This window comes from Rhinopithecus roxellana, chromosome 9, assembly GCF_007565055.1.
Source record: "Rhinopithecus roxellana isolate Shanxi Qingling chromosome 9, ASM756505v1, whole genome shotgun sequence".
Classification (NCBI taxonomy): Eukaryota; Metazoa; Chordata; class Mammalia; order Primates; family Cercopithecidae; genus Rhinopithecus; species Rhinopithecus roxellana.
In genome coordinates, this window is record NC_044557.1 from 141,265,699 (window position 1) to 141,287,923 (window position 22,225).

The following is a 22,225-nucleotide window of genomic DNA, read 5'->3' on the forward strand; positions in this document are numbered from 1 at the left end:
CTCAGTTATGAGAGCAAGGCTATTTTGTCAGTTTAGATTTTGTGTCTTTTTTCTGTCAGTATGTATGGCTCCCTAAAGTGTACTATTAAAAACATCTTAAATGAACTAATCAAACACTTACCGTGTGAAAGCTGAATACTTTAAAAAGCGACTTTAATTATAAAGTAATCTTGGAGTAGTATGCAAATGTGCTGAAGTTATTTAAAAAACATATACTTAGGCAAGAAGTAGAGGACAGCCCCAGAATGGCTACAATGAATGCAAGGAAAGCCTGTGTACACACATATAGCTCAAGAACAAGTTTTTATTATACATGGGTTTTGCAGTGATACAAGATACCTGCTAACAACTTACAGTGTTAGTTTTTTAGAAAAACAAAACAGGTATATGGCATGAGTGAAACAGTTCCCCATCAAAAACACTTAAAACCTATAACATGGCTAGTAAGATATAAAATATTAAGTCCCCTTGGGGTCTTGCAAACTTGTATTTCCTAACAATTTGGAAGCCATGATGATATTGTCTGAAGCTAATGAACTCCAATTTCTTGGTATCATACCAAATAAAGATTCTTATCTTTTGGGAGAAAGAGCCAAAAAAGAAGAGTGTGAAAGCAGTGAATTTCCCCTCCTATGACAATAAAGCAAGAGGGCAGATTATATTCATGAATGCTTCTCATGTACAAAAAATTCCTCCATACCAGGAAGGAGAGTATTGACCAGTTTATCTTTAAAAAGAAAATGAAGAGTAATTTTGGAGAAAGGTAGCTTATTCATTCACCTACAGACAATGGCTACAAAGCAATGAAATGGACTTCTAAAGAGAAATTGCTCAATTGCTTTTATACTAAACGTTAGATGTAACTAATGCTATAGAAAACTATATAATACAAGTTAGAACAAATGGAAGTTGTCTAGTGATAATGTAAATGAATCTTGTTTTTTGGAATTTTCACTCTATGGTGAATTTTAACTTTTAAAACCTGAAATGAAAATTCTGCAGGACTTGGATGTGTACAGTCCTACATTTCCATAATGTCTTAATAGAAAAATAAATGACAGGTAACATTGTTATAAATTAAGCTCTCATATAAATTACACCAGCGTAGCAAATGGCATGTGTGAACTGGCCTTCACTACAAAGCACTGACATACAATAATCAGTATTTTTCCTATCCCTTTATTTATAAATTCTGACACATTTATTTTATAGACATGAGATAACATGCATTCATAATTTGATTCCACCTCAGGTTGTCTACCCAGAGGAGCCACTGCATTTGGCAATGTGGATGAAACAGCAAACAGGACAGATATAGACCCTTGAATTTCTTCTAGTAGAGAAGGGGACAAGCCTTCTTCTTTTTTTTCTTTTTATTTTTTTAAAAAGGCCAGGTAGCAAATATTAGAGGCTTTGCAAGCTAAGACAAAATGAAGGACATTACTAAGGTACTCAAGGAAACTTTTTACAAAATTTTTGTTCTAAAAATTGCAAACTCAAAATATCAAGTACAATTTTTTTTTTTTTTTTTTTTTTTTTTTTTTTTTTAGTAATAGAGGTCTACTAATGGGAATAATGGGATTTTTTGGCAGGGGAGAGGAGGTAACATTTTGTTCAATTTGGGCTAAAAGTTGGTATTCCCTCACTGGAATAAATGGAAAATGTTAATCTGTAAATGCTGATGTGTAATGAGATTTCACATATTTCATCTTTGAAAGTATCTTTTCACACAAATAGGTCGAGGTACTAAATACTGACACATCCACCCATGAGCATGTGATTTTACTTAAGCATATTCATCACTTGTAAGGCATTTGTAGGATTCATCTTTTTGGTATTTGCCCTTTAGCATGTCATTCATTCAAGATGATTCATTTCCAACAGAAGATTAAGAGGAAAGTCTTCAATTGCAGTTAAATGCTTTTAAAATTTAAAAATTTTCTTTGCACTGCATCAAAGTCCAAAAAACTGCTACAGGAAAATATATCCACTAAAAATGGATTTGGCAATACAGCGCTGTTTTGACTCCTGATAGCACAGAAAGTATATAAAGCAGCTTGACAATCTTATTATTTAAATTTTAGTTTTTATTGAAATGAATTTACCATATTGTTTTACCTTGTAATTTCAGGTCAAATTCATTAAGAAACATTTTCAAGTCTGTGGCAAAAGCTAATTTCCAAAGCTACTCAGTGTTAAAATTTGAGGATGGTTCTTCTCATTCAGAAAAATTTCAATGTCAGCCAAGAACCCAAAAAATAAAAATAAATCTTTAGCACTGCTAAGCCACTGAATGCCTGTGTAGCAAATCAAATCAGGATATTCAGCTTCTGTTTGTCACAAAAAAATTTATGGAACTGAAGATGGTTAGGTCCACAAGAACAAATGAAGTTCACTGTTGACCAGTTCAGTAACACCAATATTTCCTGCAAACTACCTGCTGATGCATAATCAAGTGAAGAGTTATAGGCTTCAAACAACTTACATTTTCACAAGCTTTATAAATTTGACCACATAAACTTTTTTTCTGCTCCATGCATTTTTTTCCCAGCATCAGTTGCATCACATCTTAGTAGATTCCACTTCAGGTCGTACTGTTTCTCAACTTTTTTGAAAATATTCCCACTTGTAGTTCCATAAATTCTTCAGTCACTTCTAATCCAGCAATGGTTTCTCAAAAAATAAAGCTAGGCAGTACTGACTAGTAAGAGGCAAAGAATTAATGGTGTCATTTGATGTTGTGTCCAAAATCCTCATTCTTCAAACGACTGTTCTCATCAAAAGGCTGATACCTTCATTTTATCTGGACACATTTCTTTGGGTTGGTTACTATCTTCAAGCATGATATAATTCAGCATTAGTAAATGGTTTTCTTTGCTTGGCTAACAAATTGGGCACTTGTAAACATTTTGGTTGCAGCCTCATTTTTATTTTGTGAAATTCTATGATGTTTCATTTAAATTTTCTAATTCTTCTGACTGTTGTTTTCCACGAGTTGGGAATATTGTGATGTTAGTCTGATACTGTCAGTTTATTCTTTTACCAGTTACAGTGTCATTGCATTATAAACATAACATACCACCATATAATAAAATAGTCCATATTCTAGTGTGCCTTGAAAACGTATCAAAGTGTACTTTTCCTGTTCTGAGATACAGGGCATGAACTGGTAGGAGAAAAAGTAATAAATCTAGCAGTACACCGGGCATTCTAAATGCTTTCAGGTTATATCTGCATCACCATGATTCTGTAGCTTGCCAAGCAGCAACGTAAAACAAGACAGACTTAAACAGGTTCTGTAGCAGCTACTCAACTTTTCCATTATAGCAAAAAAGTATCCATAGATAAGATGTAAATGATTGTGGCTGCATTCCCATAAAAACTTATAGACACTAAAAATTGAATTTCATGTAATTGTCTGATATCAGGAAATAATCTTTTGAATATTTTTCCCAACCATTTAAAACTAAAAGCCATTTTCAGTTCACGGGCCACACAAAAACAGGCAGCAAGCTGATTCTGGCTGCAGGCCATAGTTTGACAACCCTTGCTCTAGTAGACTTAACAGACTATATGAGTCTGTAATTAATGGTTCAGGAACACTAAAAAAATTATCATCCAAATATCTTTACATCTAAAACCTAGACTCTACAAACATTCAGACTGGAACAAAATAAAGTAAAACTTAGACCCAGTAAAAGTCAAAATGTTCCTCTACAGAAGTTATAAAATACTATACAGGTGCTCAACCTACAATGAGGTTACATCTGAAAAAATACTAACATTCATTTAATGCAGACAACAGCATAGAGTCCCCCAATTTACAATGGTTCAACTTACAAACTTTGACTTTGCAATGGTGCAAAAGCAATACACATTCAGTAGAAACTGTAACCCCATCATAGTCCTAAGGAGCTCCTAAACTTTTGATGGGGTTACAATACACCCACTGTAAAGTTGAAAAATCATTAAGTTGAAAGATAGTTAAGTTAGGGATTATCTACACTTTTTAGGGACAGAGCCAGAACTGATACAAGTTATGAGATTGAGCAACGATGTGGCTACTAAAAAGGTTTTACATTGATTTCTCAAAGAATAGCTAACTATTAGTTGAACAGAATTTAAATGTTAGTTTTCTCAATAAAAACTAACACTGAAATCACAAGCGAAAACAAGTTTCACTTCCTTTTTAGCAAAGACAAAATGAAAAGAAGCCAGTCAGAAACTTGCTACATTGTGTTAGATTTTTTAAAAAGCCACAGTTACACCAGATGTATTTCCTTTTAAGTATATCCTTATGAATAAATGCATTCCTAAAAAGGAGAAATAGAAATCCTTACTTAGCTAGTTGAGGTACTCATAAAGAACAAGAATAAGCCAACACTTGAAATGCAGAAAACTCAGATTGATTTTTCAATTAATGGACTAATAATCATCTAGGATTAATGAAGGAAGTTACTGAATTCTGTTGAGTTGCCCAAATAAAAATGAACAATATCCCCCAAATGAGTATTTCCAAAACAAAATCACCAGTCATCAACATTTATAAGAAAACATTTTGAAGCCTTTATTTACAAAAGCTTTAAAAACAAATAATACCCTCTGTTTTGCAAATAATGTTTTGTTTAAAAAGGACCACCCAGTTACAGCACTGTAATATCATGAATAAAGAATGTACAAGGGAGACAAACCAATGTGACTAACATTTGAAGATTTGCTAATATTACTGATTGAAGTGTAGGTAACACACATTATAACTTGTAGTCCATCATTTCAGGGTACAGTTAATGATTACCAAAGTCTTCCTACACATGCTCTGGTCTGGTCACATATTCTGCATGGCTAAATATTTCACAGTCTCTTTTGTCAATATATATAAAATAGATTGCAAAGATATACACAAAAAAATAAACAAGCATTACACTCCTCAGGTAATTTTATTAGCTATATATATATATATGAGAATATATATATATATATATATATAATTTGTTGTTTTGTACCAGATCTCTCCATTATTTACCTTTGTAGCAACTATGAAAGCGCAATTTTTGTCTTCTAATTTAATCTGGTACAAAATATACCTAAAGACTTGTTATCTTTGGATTTTAATAAAATTGATTTGTGTAACCAACAAATCAAGAGCATCATAAGTATGGCTACAAAATAAAATTTTTAAAAAAGACATGGGTAAATGGTGATGGACTAAAAATAGGCAAATCAAGGGAAGTGTGCTATCATAAAATAACTGTAGCTTCAACATCTTGAGTACCAGTTTCCTGGCAGATACTAAATATCCAATCACAAGGGATTTTTCCTGAAGGGTGTAAAGCTGGTTTGAAAATTCTTCAGTCACAGAGCAGCCTACACATGCCAATTAGAAACTGACAGACACTAGATGTGCTTGGAAGATTAAACACTACGTACAGAAACAGCAGTTACTAAGCTCCTCAGTAGTTTCTTGTCTTTTTTTTTTTAGTTTCGCTGAATCGACAGTTTGCACAATGAATATGCTATATTCTGTGAGTCAAAACCAAGTAAATACTGTGTAAAGTTGGCAGATGGTCATTTTTCCAGCTAAGATCAAGAAAAAACAAAATTTTTGATAAAACAGAGGTTTTGAGTCAGAAACACTCTCTAAAGTGCAAAACTGATGGTCCACAATCTCAAATAGCTAAAACTCCTGCAGAATGGAAGAGAGAGACATGAAATAGGGAAATAAATTACAGTCAGTGCTAGTCAATTTAGGAAAAGGGAAAAATAAACCAAACTCAAGTAGGTAAAGTTAATCAAAATATTCAGTGATGTAGCTTTCCCCACTCTCTGTCACACACGCTTGCTAACAAGTATATTAAATTAAGGCCAAATTTAACCTGAATGCATTTTTGTTTTGTTTTTTGTTTTGTTTTTTATTAAGATCTGAGATAGGAATGGTCATACTTAGTAGTGAAAGGCAGACAATAAAATGGGCCATGAAAGGGGGGGGGAAAGGTACTGTCTATTGTTCAAGGGATTCAACCAGAGATAAAACCTATATACAAGCATGTGTGTAGCTCGAAATAAAATAAAAATAAAAGGACTATTTCATGTCATGACTGCTTGTTGGCTTCCTCTTCATATGCATTCCCTGTGCCATTCTGTACATAGGATGAACCAGAACCAAGGCCATACAAATGACCACAATATTTGGCATCATCAATATGATCTTCAAAGAACATCTAAAAAGGAATTTTGAAGAAAAAAAAAGATAATTTTAACCAAAGGGAACCACTTGTAATTTATATTTCAGCAATGTAAGTACTGACTGTTCACTGATGATAATGATGGCTCTTTTCTATGGTGTTCCTTTGAGGCTACACATTTCAGTTCAATGAGTAAGACTAATGTTCTCAAAAGTACAGAGCTCAGAAACCAAAGTAAGAGACTACGAAAAAAATGTACAAATGCATGTCTTTTCCATTTAGACCATTTTTATAAGAATTTGTCATCATGGAAAAATTAACAATACTCAAGTAATTTAACAATACTCAAGTAAGAATGAAGAAAGCCAATGATGGTGGAAAAAAAAGTTTAGGTTCATAAGCTGTCTTAAATCTACAGGCAAGGCTGAGCTGGCTATAAATAAACTGTAAAGTCATGGACAGTAAAATCCAAACATTCACACTCTATTACTGTCATTGAAGAAGCCAAGAAAAATAAAAATAAATTGGTGCCAGAAATCTACCTTTAGTTAAATAAACCATTAAGACATTTTTAAAATGCAAAGCTAAAAAATCTAAAAGGTTATTTCAATTATCTAAAGAAACAATGGGAAGGACTCCAAAACAAAATATTTACGTGTCATGAATGGATAGTCCAAATCACTTCTGAATCAACAACACTACTTAGCAAAACAGCTTTAATGCTCTCTATTATCAATACATTGCTCCAAAAAGTTTTTAAATTCTCAGTCTCAGTCAATTCTTTCATGTCTAAGAGAAAATATACTCAAATCCACAGATAATTTTTGCAAAAAGGAAAACTTATAGCCAAGAAAAACCTCACGTGTTTTTGCACAACCAATTTTCCTGTTTACCTATAGCTAGGTGTATCTGTGCATATCACTTAATTACTTAAGAGTGGATAATGGGTTCGTTAAGTTTCATTCTTCCATACCTAACATGCCTGTTGCCATTTAAGGAGGGTTTTCCTAATGGGGTTTCTGATTCAACTAGGACGTTGGATTTATTTTATCCCTTCAGAATTCAACTCCCCTTTTAAGACTCAATCCAGTAAAAAGCCTGAGTCCTTCTCTATAAAATCTTCAAAGCACTGAAGAATGACATGAGCAAATAATATATTTATCACCAATTTAAAGCCTAAAGAGGGCCATGCTAGAAGAAACCTAATACAAAGATTCCTTGCCTTGCAGAAGAAGTACCAATGGGAGTTAGAACTCTGGAGTTTTCCCACTAGTAATGTGTTTGATCATGGAAGTTATTAGCCTGTTTTCTCACCTGAGAAATAATATGGTTGGACCTACATGATTTCTCAGGTAGTTTATGTTTTAAAATTTTTGGTTCTATGATGAACATGTTCTCCCAGTTCCTTCTGAACTACATTTCAAGATGACTTATTTTTGAATACTTTTAAGTGTGGTGGATGTGACTCATATGGTATCTCTAAATATAGCTTTACTTAGTAGGTACTTTTTGCCCAAAATCTTTGGCCATAAGATTTTTAATGTTCTCAACCTAACAACCAACTGAGAAAAAGGCAGTGATGTCTTCATACTTCTCTCATTTTGAAAAAGGCCATTCCTGTGAGCAATGAATCAGATCCTGCCTGATGCTGTGGTCCTATCCGTTCCAGCTCTAACTGTTCTGCCACCTCCTGTAATCCACCCTAGAAGAAATAAAAATTGCTTGTCAAGAAGGAAAATACTGCAACGCCTACATTCACAAATTATAAACTTAGACACTGACCAAAATAAAAATAAACTTTAGTATGTAAAGGTGAATTTTATAAAGATTGGGGGGAAGAAACAGAGAATGTGAATTACTAATGTATTTGTTGAATGTGGAAACAGTATCATTAAATAGAAAACAATATCCTAATTGGGAAAATGTATCTTCATTATGTTTTAGGGCATATGACAAATAAATAACTTTCCTAGATACGGGAGGGAAGCAGAGCATATATAGGGTAATATTTATCAAGTACACTCATGGTCTATCAATCCAGTAATAATTATAAAACTGCATAGCTAGTATAACACCATTTTTTTCATATTTTCTTAAACTTCCCACCATCCGTTTGTAGTTTTCACTTAATTTTCACAAAACAAAGCCATTATGAATAACCAAATCATTAAGAATATGCTAAATGCTTAACTATGGTTTTGTTTGTTAAGATGCGTATATGCACACAACTCCTTAGAGTGGTCTGCTATAATCCACCTATGTTAATACTGCTAAGATTAAAAAAGAAAGATGAGAGTGGAAAGAAAGGAAGAGAAAGACAGTTACAGAAAGAAAGAAAGTGGGAGGAGAGGGAAGGAGAGTAAAGGGAGGGGAGAATGAGGATAGAGAGTGAGGTAAAGAAACACCAACAACAAAACAAAAATTCTTCTCTAAATTGTTAAGGCCTCCACCAGCAAAATGGCCCTTCTGTGCATCACAGCTTGAAACAATGCTTTACCCAGCAGTTGCTTCTGTGCTAAAAATAGCACGAGGATTAGGTATCATTAGCAGCTGCTCAGGAGAACACAGAATAGAACTGAATAGAACAGCATAGCTGACTATAGGTCAAAAAGCACCTTTGTTGTTAACCTGAATTTTAACACAGCAGCTTACTCAGGACACATTCAGAATATCTGTACTTAGAAACTTCCTAGTAACAACCACATAATGAGCAATAATTTGGTTCCCTGTTCCTGAAAACTGTCATTATACAAACATGTCAATAAAAAAAAAGTCAAGTGAAAACATGTAGGCCTCGGCATGCAGTGCTTTCACAGGGTGGACTGAGTTTCTCAAGTAAGGGACACCCTACTGCAAGTTCACTTACTGGAAATCCCCTCAAATTACACAGAAGTCTACTGCTACAAACATAAAGTAACCTTTCTTGAAAATTTCTCTAGTCATATGCTGACCATATCCCTTGTTAAAGGTAAACACTGGCCAAAAGAAAGCTTCTCATCTTCAGTTATCTGTTAAGACCAGTGTGACCAACGTGGTGAAACCCTATCTCTACTAAAAATACAATAATTAGCTGGGCGTGGTCATGGGCACCTGTAATTCCAGCTACACAGGAGGCTGAGGCAGGAGAATCACTTGAACCTAGGAGGCGGAGGTTGCAGTGAGCTGAGATCACACCACTGCACTCCAGCCTGGGTGACAGAGCAAGACTCCGTCTCAAAAACAAAAAAAGAAATTAATGTTTAGAATTTAAAAATACACACTATGCAGCGTCAGAATGTTACTACTATCTAGGCAGGACCTCCACATTTCCCATCGTACTTAATTGTAACAAGCTGACATCTTTTGGCCAGAAGAAGAACCTTCTAGGTATGTAGTTTTATCCTAGGAACATTATCCTATCACTAAAACTGACACAATAATTTCTAGCCATGAAAAGCCAAAAGGAAAGAAAAACTCTTTTGCCACATTACTGAATACATCTGCACATCTCTGGCCACCTTAGATTCTATCTTGTAAGAAGAGACTCTATGCGTGTTGGGAGAAAGAAAGAACTCACACTGGTGTGCATATGAGAGCCTCACTGTCCTCCGATTTTTGTTTTTGTGATTTTCAATCTGGCAAGCAATGACAAGAATCTGACCTAAGCTAGAAATCTGTTGAAAATTCTGCCTTCTGCCAAGACATACTAAAGCTCTGAAAAAAGGATTCCCTATAAATTATCACGTATGCAAGAAAAAAAAAAATCACATGACCAGATAATATAATTGCATTTAATGTAATACTGTAAAATATGGTTTAGAACAACATCCCAGCCTAGGCTCTCATGACAGTCCCTTCGTCTGAACAGTGTGCTGCTATAGATAATGCCACCTGAAGACTTACTTTGAGATTTTTGCAGCTCTTCATGAGGTACTTCACATCATAAATTACAGGAAAAAACAATCGAAGGATCTCAAAGAAGTCAAGTTCTTCTTCAGGCAAGTTAGAGTTGGTTAGGATTTTGATTAAGTAGCCAAAGTCGTAACCACTATAAAAGGGTTAAAAGAATAGAGAAGAGGGACACATAAATACCATAAAGATTAAAAAAAAAAGTTTATCTGATTTAAATTTAAGCAAGTCACACTATAGTCCTTCCAAAAACATTAAAGAAAAGTGCACACAAGAACAGAGAAAACAAACACTGAGAACTATAATGGGAAAATGCTGTCATCTTACAGTATTAAAAACTTTATCACTTTATTATTCAGAGATACCAACACAGATCTACACTATCAAACCAAGCCTGTGGTCACGAAAATACTAGTTTGTTGATATTTGAATAGAGAACACCAAAAGAGCATCAAACTGCCCATAGATGTCTCAAAATACTTTTTTAAGTAACTATGGAAATGGAGAAATAAAGATATATGGAAACTGGGCCAGAGGAGTTAGCAAATGTAGCAAGAGAACGGGCATTTGATAGGCAAAAGTAATGCAAGTCATCCCATCTTTTTCATAAGGTGGTCATATATATTACCCAAAGAATAAGACTGTAACAAGGTATTTTCACTTCTCTTAAATGACTATGCTATTAAGTAGTCTCGCCCTCTCTTCCTTCACAATTCTCTTCCTCTCAGTGTGGCTCCCTAAGAGTCATGATTAATGGAAATGTTGCACATGGAAGAAGTGAAGGGTAGTAAAAAAATAACTACTCTCCTCATTATAAAATGCAAACTCCTACACTCTCAAATCCAGACCTCTTCTCCCTTTATCCGGACTTTACCACAGTTTTCTGTCTCCCTACACTTCCAGGCCACGTAGACACGTCCATCCCTTGTCTATTTTTCCTTACAGGACCTCTGACAGGAAGCCTATATGGCATTTGCTTACTAACATTAAAAGTTTAAGATTATATTAGCACTTAAGATTTATAAACTTCCTAAACTATTCCTTATTACTTGAAATAGAACATGAGAAAAACAGCTAGTGATATTTAATGGAATAAAATATTGTATCTTGATAAATATTTAAATATATCAGTCTAACTTAGATTCTACACTCCAAGAAGACATGAATGAAACCTGTTTGTTTTCATTCATCTTAAAACCCCAGTGCCTAGTGCACTATATTTTGTCAGAGTATTTTTTAAATGAAAGAGTATGTCATATATAGTAAAAGGATAGGACAATACTTTCCAGTTCTTTTGCATCTTCATATCTAGGGAAGAAAAAATGACTTAAAAAAAGTTATTTGTATCAAGAGTCTTAAGTTGTGTCTCCTAAGGTACACGTTCAAGTGGAAAAGAGACAAAAAAAGATGATAGGTAAGAATCAGTGTGTTCAGTACCTACAACTCAACAGTTTCTGCTTAGTACACATCAAAGTCGCCCACATGAACAGTCCTTCACTATAAACATCCCACAGATCAGAGATACAAACTACACCAAGAAGGAGACTCAGATTTAAAATAAATGTGTGAAGTGGATCAAGTGTAAGATCAAGGATCTATGTAACCCAAAGCTTTTTCAAAACCTAACAAAAGTAACCATTCTGAAGGTTACTTTTAGTCTCTGGGTCGTCAGTTTAGTTTACTTAGATGGGAAAACTCTTTCTCATACATGGAAGTCTGTTTCACAAAATCGGAACTAGTTTCCTTACCAGAAACACTCTTAAATAATCTAGTTTCATAACAAAAAGGAACTTAAAACCACCAGTTATTGAGAATTGACTGTTTATAAAGTTATCTTCGTGACCATTAAAACACGTCTTCAACGTATTTCTTCAAAGGGATGCCTTATCACTTTATTTTTAAAAAAATTAAAATCTACCTCCACACCCATCCCTAGCATTTTCTTTGCTGTTTTGAGATAGTACTTATCACTATCTAACAAATCACAATGTGAACTCCATTTTTAAAAACTGTCTGCCCACCCCCATGAGAATATAAACTCCAAGAGGAAAATAATTTTTGTGTGTTTTATTCACAGCTTAACTCCTAGAATCTCATCTCAGTGCCTGCCATATGGTAAATACTCTATAAATTTCTGTAAATGTAAATAAATGGTTTCCCCTGTAGAACATTAAAAACTAAGGTGTAGAAATAGTAAAAGAAAACCCTGGATAACACCAATTCCAAATGGCATTGCTGGATTTAAACCAGGGTCTTTCACTTCTTAGAGAACCGTACTGTTTCCACTATGCAACATGTTTCTCACAGGCAAAAACGGATCCCATATTTTAAATTAACCTTTAAGTAAACCAACATTAACTCTATATGGCAGTCAACTCTTTCTAAAATTAAACCTGAAATTGTAAACACAGTGCCCCAAGTAAGTGTGGAGCAAGTATGAGATGGAAAAACAAAAGGCATTTTCAATGTAGTCGTTTTACCTATGAAATGACAACCATTTCACCCCTTCACAGAGGACCACTCCAGAAGTCATAAGAAGTTCTGCAAAGTACTGGGTCTCAATTCCTTCCTCCTCATGTTTTTTAAACTGGATACCAGATGTTGTTAGTAGCTCTATAGAGTCCTGGGCATACATATCCTCCCTGGCAGAAGAAAGAGAAAGACAACATTCAAACATGCCATTACTTCAAACAAGCTGTTCTTCTGCTTACATCTATAACTACAGTGCTGGAAAAGAGACAGAGGACTGGCTTAAGTCCAGCTGTTCCAATGCTTTACATATATGCAAGAAAAATGCAATTTAAATACAAGGGTCATTATTTCAGAAAAGTGTTTCAAATAATAAAAAATCATTCAAAGAGTCCAAAGGTACAATTTTAATCTTTACTATTAACTCTATTAGCCTTTCATTCTTAAATACATTTAACTGGGTTTGGAAAAGGGTCTTCTACTCACCAGGGGCTACTATCACAAAGTAACAGACAAGTTTTCTCAGAGCCTCTGAGTCTCAGCAGCCACTGTAAGGCTGCCACATGGAGCTGCAGCCATAGCTGTGGGGCACATGCCCATCTCCCATGCTCTCAGCAGCACCAGGAAGGAGACCCGGTGGAAAACGTCTCATGTGGACGAGTTAAACTACACTTCATCTTAAAGAAGGAGATGCCTCATTTCACAAATGATAAGCCTTGCAAATGGCTCCAATAAGCAACATTGTTTAAAGTTAAGGACTGTGCTGTAACAGCAATAATTTCTTCTGCCAACAATCCGATTCCTAAATGACTGCCTTATAAAATCAAGCCAGGCAATCTAAATATAAACCAATTCTTCAGGACTTCACTTAAGCCAAAAAGAAAGCCATCTCCAACCACAAATATATTTCCAACCACAAATATACGTGTATCTGAAATATTAAATCAGAAGTTCCCAAAATACAGTATATCTGTATCTGAAATATTAAAACAAAAAAGCTACCAAAATACAGATATATTTTTGAGAATATGTGAAAATGTATGTTTTTATTTACTTTTCAAATTGAAAGAATACTGGTTTCTACCTCTTGGCAAAAGGAATTCCTATTAAACACTTTTGACAAAACTAAACCATAGGGTATATTTCACTTGGGCCAAAAAGTATCCTTATGGTTAGTCCTTTGGAAATCAACTTATTTCTATGTCTGAAAAATTACAAAGCTAACAATGGAAATATTTTAAAACAGAAGGAAACCACAACAATCACTTAAAAGTCAGTCTCCCCTGGAAAATCCTTTAGGAAGGGTAACAGAATAAACCCAATGAAGTAGTTGTTTTTTTTTTTTCCTAGTGAAACCATAGCTTTCCTATGCTAAAAATATGTACCTCAAAAAATTATAATCTAACTCATCAGGTCCCAATGCTCACAATGAGGCATGCCTTAGCAACTATAAGCAACCAATAAAAAACAGATTCTTCTCCATGCTCACATCATTCTTGGCCATTTGCCAAGGTATAGGTATGCAAGTGGTTTAGCCCTTTTTCTAAGTTTCTAGTAACACCCTTCACCTGTTTCCTTGCAGCATATGGCTTCACCCCACACCTGCTTTACAAAGAAATACCCGATCAATATTCCTGTCTTTCTTTACATCTACCTACGTAAAGATCATTCTCCTTTAGACTCCAAAGACAGCTTGCCTCATCGCCGAAGCTAACTGCTACCAATGCCTTAGACGCTATTTCATGCCATTCCTCAAAGGATTTGTCAAGTGCCTATCTTTATCCTAACATACAACTCCTTAACTCGTGAACACTCAAATGTCTGTGTATTATCTGTAAAACAAACTAAAAACCACTATTCTGTTGACACTGCTTTCCATTCTTCAGACAGGGTCTGGCTATCATCCACGAAGCAGTGGCTTGAACACGGCTCACTGCAGCCTTGACCTCCCAGACTCAAGCAATCCTCCTTCTGCAGCCTCCCAAGTAGTAGCTGCGACTACAGATACACGTCACCATGTCTGGCTAATTTTTCTATTTTTGTAGAGACAGGGCTTTGCCATGTTGCCCAAGCTGGTCTTGAACTTCTCAGCTCAGGTGATCTGTTCGCCTTGGCTTCCAACTGGCCTCCCAAAGTGCTGGGATTACAAGAATGGGCTACTGCATCCAGCCTCCCTTCTTATGGCACTCTCCATCTTCTACTTTACACTGCTACTTTCCTTAAATGAAGCATCAGCATCCTTTCTGTTACCACTGAACCCAAGATGCCCTGTAATTTCTACTATCCTATTAAATAATTCTCTCAAATATCAAGAAATACTGCAATCGCCAAAAGTGATTATTTATTTATTTATTTATTTATTTAGAGACTGAGTCTCACTCTGTCCCCCAAGCTGGAGTCAGTGGCATGATCTCGGCTTGCTGTAAGCTCCGCCTCCCGGGTTCATGCCATTCTCCTGCCTCACTCTCCCAAGTAGCTGGGACTTCAGGTGCCCACCACCACGCCCAGCTAATTTTTTTGTATTTTTAGTAGGGACAGGGTTTCACCGTGTTAGCCAGGATGCTCTCAATCTCATGACCTCGTGATCCCCCCGCCTCGGCCTCCCAAAGTGCTGAGATCATGGAGGCCGTGAGCCACCATGCCCGGCCTCAAAGTGATTTTTAAAAAATTTATTTTAACGCTCTTTGACTCATCAGTGACATTATTTCCATGGGTTGCTTTTCTTCTTCACAGCTCATCAGTATTCCACCTCAATTTTCATAGATATATCAACTCCAAATTCAGTTTGGAGAGAATTCCCATACGTTGATCGGTATTAATAATTCTAATTCTTAGACTTTGGCAATAGAGAGAAAACAGAAGAGTTACAAAACACTGAGTTATAAAGGCCATGACCAACTTTCCTCAGTACTAAATCCCTAGTGTCTAGCACTGTAACTGACACTCATTCTAGCCACCCCATTAAGAAGCCAATTTTTATCTTTCTTCAAAATTTCCAAGATTTTCTTCACGGTGCTCTCTATATTAGGCACTACTGGTTTATCTTCCAAATGACTTCTTCTACCTAATGTTTTTCACTGTATCCTTCTCCTTAAACATCTCCTAACATCAGTGTAAATCAAGCCTGTCCAACCTGCAGCCAGTGGGCGCCCAGCGTGGCTGTGAATGCAGCCCAATACAAATTCATAAAGTCTCTTAAAACATTCTGAGAATTTTCTTTTTTGTGTGTGTGTGTTTTTTTTTTTTAGCTCATCAGCTATTGTTAGCATTAGTGTATTTTACGTGTGGCCCAAGACAATTCTTCCTCCAACGTGGGCCAGGGAAACCAAAACATTAGACACTCCTGGTGTAAACGGTAGCAAAACTTGGCAGTAAACTTTAGCAGTCCTTTCTAAGAAAGAAAAAATGTCACTTAGATGCTGTACGAAGAAAGCAGTTGTTACCAGAACAAAGGTGTTTCTAGAAAAGGAAACTGTCAATTTTACCCAAACTGAGAAGCTGATGGGTTACTTCCTTCTCATGTACTGAAATCACCAATAGTATCTAATTTAAAAACAATGTACTAATTCATTTGAACAAAAAGTAACATGGAGCAAATGAAATGGTAAAGAACTAATTTTAATAAAGGTTTATCATTTGAGAAAAAGGAGAGGAAGCAATTTTCAGTGTTTCAGAGCCATAGTTCTTATAAAAGGTTATCAGTTTCAGTGGAGTACTTTTCACCCTTTATAACCAGGGTGTCCAATCTTTTGGCTTCCCTTGGGCCACACTGAAAGAACTGTCTTAGGCCACACAGTAAATAAACTAACAGCAAGAAAAAATATCGTAATGTTTTAAGAAAGTTTATGAATTTGTGTTGGGCTGCATTCAAAGTCACCCTGGGCCACGGGTTGGACAAGTTTACTTTATAAGGTTCTGTAGTATTCACGTGTGTAAAGATAGATATAGATATTTTTAAAGACAAAGTATCACCCTGTTGCCCAGGCTGGAGTGCAGTGGTGCAATCCAGCTCACTACAGCCTTGAACTCCTCAGTTCAAGCAATCCTCTTGGTTCAGCCTCCCTAGTGCTACAACTACAGATACACAGCCACCACGCCTGGCTAATTTTTTTTTTTGTAGAGACAGAGTCTATGTTGACCAGGCTGGTCTAGAACTCCTGGCCTCAAGCAATCCCCCTGCCTTGGTCTCCGAACAGAGTATATTATTAAATCCAAAAGAATGAAATGGAGAGTCAGGCTAAACACAGTGTGATTATAAGCCATACTACAACACAAACATCATTACTCTGCTTTTCCTAAGCCCTACTTTCGTAAAATTGTGTATATTAAATATCTTTATTCGAAAAAGAACAGGAAGAAAGAATTCATATATTGGCACTACCATTAATTGCCTACAGCTTCTTTTACTATTTTTCCTATCAGATATTAGGATATATGACACAAATGTAGGATGTCAAATAGAAGAACAATGCAACATTGCAACACAGTTAAGCACTCACTTAACGTTATCAGTAAGTTCTTAGAAACTGCAACTTTAAGCCAAAAGATGGATAACAAAACCAATTTTTACCACAGGCTAATTGATAAAAACAAGAGTTAAGTTCCTATGGCCTATTGCTGGTCACAAAAAAATCACCAAACTTCTAGATAAAGACCAAAATACTTCTAGTATTAAACACTGAAATAAATGTGAGCTGTATGTAAATTTAAGAACAATTAATAAAAACAAGTAAGATAATTATTTGCTCCATTATTCAGGTGAGGGGTGAAGAAAGCCAGAGCCTATTCTGGCAGCTCAGGGCGCAATGTGGGAACCAACCTTGGTCAACATGTCATTCCGTGGCACGGTGCACTCACTCACACTGGGACAACTTAGCCACACCACTTCACCTAACGTGCACAGCCTTGGGATGTGGGAGGAAATCAGAGGACCCGGGAGAAAATCCACATACACACGAGAACGTGCAAAACTCCACACAGGTAGTGGCCCGGGTCAGAAATCAATTTTATTTTTTCTGAATGTTACCATGAAACAATGTTGAAAAAAATGACATTTGAGGTCCTGCTATACTGAGATTGTGTTCAATATTTTATTCACCCAACTTACAGTTTGCAAATAATCTGCCCTTCTCCAAAAACACTCTAAAACTTCCCTCAGCTATCAAGACTACTTCTAATAATAATATAGAAAAATTAAAACTAAGGAAACTGGGTGGAGACCCAGGGCTTGAGTTAGAATGCAGATTCTGACATATGATAAACACCAGGTTCAAGGATACTACTATTTCTCCTACATGTAAATTAAGAGAGCTTTTGTGGGCTGAAGTGGCAACATAATGATTATACAATACTGACTTGAAAGGAAAACGTACCCAAGGTTCCAAAACACGTCTTACTGCATTTGACAGTAATCTACTCATAAACTGGAATATGACTGCAATAAAAATCTTTACAAGGACAAATATTATAAAAGGCTATATTTCAAACTGCACACAAAATTTTTCAAAGTAAAACTAAACTAATGTGGTAAGATTATTTTTTCTATCAGAAGTACTTTCAATACCCAAAGTTTTCCAAATACAAAAAAAGTTGCAGTCATATTTTAAATATAAAATCTTCAACATCAAAGTATCTTTTGTTCCCATAGTAAAAAAGAAAACTATGCTTTTGAAATGTTAAGTTTTACATATTTCCAGTATAACTACACCAGATTCACCTAGCATGTCACCATACTTGAGGAAAATCAATTCCTAAGATTAAAGAAAAAAAAAAGTCTGGGTTATACAGTTATTTCCCACTTACGTCAAATTAAATTTAAAATTAAACTGCCAAGTTGAAGTTCCTGGAGGGTATTCTCCTTGCTCATTCATAAATGTCAGTCCTAGCTGAATTATCTTTAATAAGTCTACATTACACCGCAATAGTTGGTACTGATAGTCAGCATTGCTCCTGAATTCTCCAATGGGTCTTGCAACCACACCTGGAAACTCGGTGTCCTGTAAAATAATTTTAAGATTCATTATGTACTGAACAGTGAAAACTACAATCCACACATTCTTTTGATGCAAATCAAAGAATCCTACAGATGATATTCTACACATTTATGTTCAATTACAAAGTATCTTTTAACTAGAAAGAACCTCACTTTTTAGAACCATAAAACTCTATAAACTTAACCTTTTCTTAAATATATCAAAAAAATTACTAAGTATGAGATACATGTGATAAATGTAACTAAATACTTACTCTATACCCAAGAAAGGGGGGAAAATCATAAATTCCTATCTCCCAAAGGACACGTGAAATGATGCTCACAGTATTCCAATGCTAAAACCAAGTTTCTTGAAGAACTGGTTCAAAAGAATGGAAAATGCCCTGTACTTTCCAATTGCTTCTCTGAGACAAGGTTTTTCTCAACACCAAAATCCTAAGAAAAACATCATTAGCTTCCTAATTTCTCCGGCTGAAACAATATTCTCTCTAAAGTCCACAGAAAGCATGTTGTCAAGAACAGCATGCCACCCACTCACTCTTGTAGGATGTTATCACTTCTCTATGTTGCCACTCTTTATTATCTGAGAAATCAATGATCACTATGAATTTCCATTGGTTAAGAAAACAATTTTAGTTCTAATAATGGCTAAGCATACCTTTATTAAATAGTACGTTACCTACAAACATTCATATTTTAACCAATCAACCTGCCCCTCCCCAAAGTAATCCATTTGTTCATTTTTATTAAAAATACTGACACAAAGATACATCAGTTTAGTATTAGAATTCAAACCAGGGCTAGCTAAGAATAAAAACTGCCTATCAAGTCACTATGAAACAGTAAAGAAATCACTATTTCTCTAAATTCAGTGCAATTCAACAGTCACTTTATTGGATACTATATGTGTTATGCTAGGTGCTGGGAGAGAAAGGATGATTAAAGCACTTGCTTTATGGAGCTAATAATAATCTAGTGGATGCAGAAAACAGTAGGTAGCTAACAGAAATAGTGTAATGGTAAAGAAGAAAAATCACTAACTGGTTAGACAATCTAGGCAGATTGAACAGCACGTGCAAAAGCAGAGTTGCTTAGTAACACAGTATATTCACAGAACTCCAGTGTTAATTATGAAAACAAATTGCAGACCAATGTTTCACTGGCACATCTGATTTTTTTGTTTGAGAAAGAGCTCCCCAGCTTCTGGGAGCTCATGTGGTACTACCAGCTAGGCTTTGGTGTTGCTAGGAGCAGACCTGGCACTCACAGCTAGGCCCTAATGTTCTCCTGTTGAACATAATTTCACAGAAGTTCAACCTCAAATAAGGCCACTCCATAATCATGTCCAAACAAGGACAAAAAAATAAACAATGTCAAACCACAAAATGACCAAGTATCTCCATCCTGGCTAAATGAATGACTGTTCCTTCTCTGCAGTTTTAACCTCATTCTAGTCTCTCATTTAAGACTTACTAAGATATCCAATCACAGAATTACCCTGGCTTCCTGACCACATCCAATGCACAGTAAAGCCCTGCTTCCCTTATCTTCCCCAAGACCACCTGATGCAAGCCCAAATCCTTTCTAACGCTCTCTTATTCAAATGGCCCATGGTTTCCAGGAATTCCAGTGCGTTTTCCCTCACTGCAATGAGGGATAAACCCAATCTGTCAAATCACAGGTGTATTCCTGATGGTTTTTGGCTGGAGGGCAGTGACAAATTTTTGTTTTCAAGGTGAAATTAATCCCTAAAAATATCAACCAAAAGGGCTGAATTCAAGACTTTAAAATTTTCCTTTTCCTCCTTTATATGAAGCGTTTTAAAGACCCGCTTGTGGGCATACCATAGCAACGTAATTATATTTTCGGATAACTTGACGAATTTTCTTCATCTCTTCATCCAAGTTGCAAGCCCAAACTTCACAAATTCTTTGGCTATGATCTACAGTTGCCGCTGGCATAGTGAGGGCACAAGGGAGTCTAGATGCCAAGCATCAAAATGTTATACTTGATTGAAGATCTGTTTCATAAAATATTTTATCCTTTATTTATGTACCTGTCAAAACAAACAAACAAACAAAAAATAAAGATCAGATATATCAAATCTGAATCACAGAATGATCTGGTAGGAACCTAAGAGATTATTTATTCAAAGTTCTTGACTCACAAAAAAAAAAATCAAAGTTTAGAAAGTAACTTAAGGTCACACAGCTAGCCCGTAGGAAAAAAAGGACTACAGCACAGATTTCCTGGTCCTGATTTCAGTTATTTTAAAATAACTTTTTTATGCATCATACTAATCATATTTTTATAACTTTCCACTGAAGATTTATCTGAGTTCAGCTACTCCGCAAAAAACTTTATAAAGCCATCCATTTCCAGACAAAAATGAAAAATTACTTATACACATGTGACAAGATCAGATGTTACCATGCCAAAAGTGGTATTTACTTTTATTCCTCATTAACAAAACAACCAAAATCCGACTTGATTACAAGATCTACTTTACTGGCATTTATTCAAACTAGACTAGAGGGGTCAAAAATGTTTGTAGATGCTCTCAGAAAAAAGTAACAGCCACAGAAAACTATCTGAATGTTCGCAGTTGCAGAAGGGAAAAAGAACACAATAGAACGTCTAAAACTCAGAGCATATTCCCTGGTTACCAAAGATAGAGCTCACATTTCTGTTCTATAAACAGAGTTCGTGTTGATTCTTGAGCAGGGAAATTTCAAAATCTTCTGCATTTTCCACATAAATTTGAAAAAAAAAAAGGGTAAAAAGAGGATCTTATGGCCGTCTTCTAAACTCTGAAGAGTCAGAAATGTAACTTCGAATTCTCCACATAAAGTAACCAAAGGAGATCCAGGACACCCCCCTTCATAACTCTCCCACCCCGATACACACACACATAAGCAAACACACATAGAGATTTGGAAACACCCTGTAGTTTAACAGTGCTTTCCTCCACCTCTCTCTCTACTGCAGTCCCAGAAGCCCCGAAGAGGCACCAAAGGCCTTCTCATTACTGGAGATAGCATCTCCGTACTGCAGGTTCCCAGAGAAACGAGAGGACGGCACCGACGCATTCAGTCATAGATAACTCTCTTCCCTGGCAGAGAGCCAGTGCGAAGGTGCTGATAACACTGACTGGAGCTACACTGACTCCCAAGCACTGCTGCGTGAAAGAATACGAACAGCTGAGGATCTAGGCCACCGCCCTCCACTCCCAATTTCCGTCCCACTTCGAAGCCTCAGGTACAAAGCCTTTGCGTCATCACCACGCGCCAACCCCTTGACAAACCCCCCAACCCCAGTTACCCAGCCCCCCACCCGCCGCCAGGCTCCTTCCTCCGCCAGCCGCACTCCAGCTGGCGCCATCGCGCACCCTCTCAGGTTCATCGTCCCCGCCCCCTTTCTACTTCCCTAACCCGCCCCTCCCCCCGCAAGGCTGCGGCGGATGCAAGATCTACTTGTGTCGCTGAGCTCGCGCTCCTCCTCCTCCTCCTCGCCATAGAGACAGCACCCAGCGGCGGTGGCGGTGGCGGTAGCGGCGGCGGCAGCGGGTGCCCCATAGACACCTCTCGCCCAGCAAGGGGAAAGGCGAGCAAGAGCTGCGCCGTACCGTGCTGCGCCGTCGCTTTTCGCACGTCTTGGCGGGGGCGCTAGATGATGACGCGGCACGCAGAGGGGG

General features: G+C 36.4%; 1 protein-coding gene across 1 annotated transcript; it reads right to left on the reverse strand.

Annotated features, from left to right (window-relative positions):
• Positions 1-289: 289 nt before the first annotated feature.
• On the reverse strand, positions 290-22,225 carry CNOT7 (CCR4-NOT transcription complex subunit 7). The gene is made up of 7 exons (XM_010374471.2): positions 22,005-22,225; positions 20,376-20,587; positions 18,342-18,535; positions 12,551-12,712; positions 10,065-10,209; positions 7,774-7,884; positions 290-6,218 (listed from the first exon to the last, which is right to left on the reverse strand). The coding sequence occupies exons 2-7, from the start codon at positions 20,490-20,492 to the stop codon at positions 6,090-6,092; spliced, it is 858 nt and encodes a 285-aa protein (XP_010372773.1). The 5' UTR covers positions 20,493-20,587; positions 22,005-22,225; the 3' UTR covers positions 290-6,089.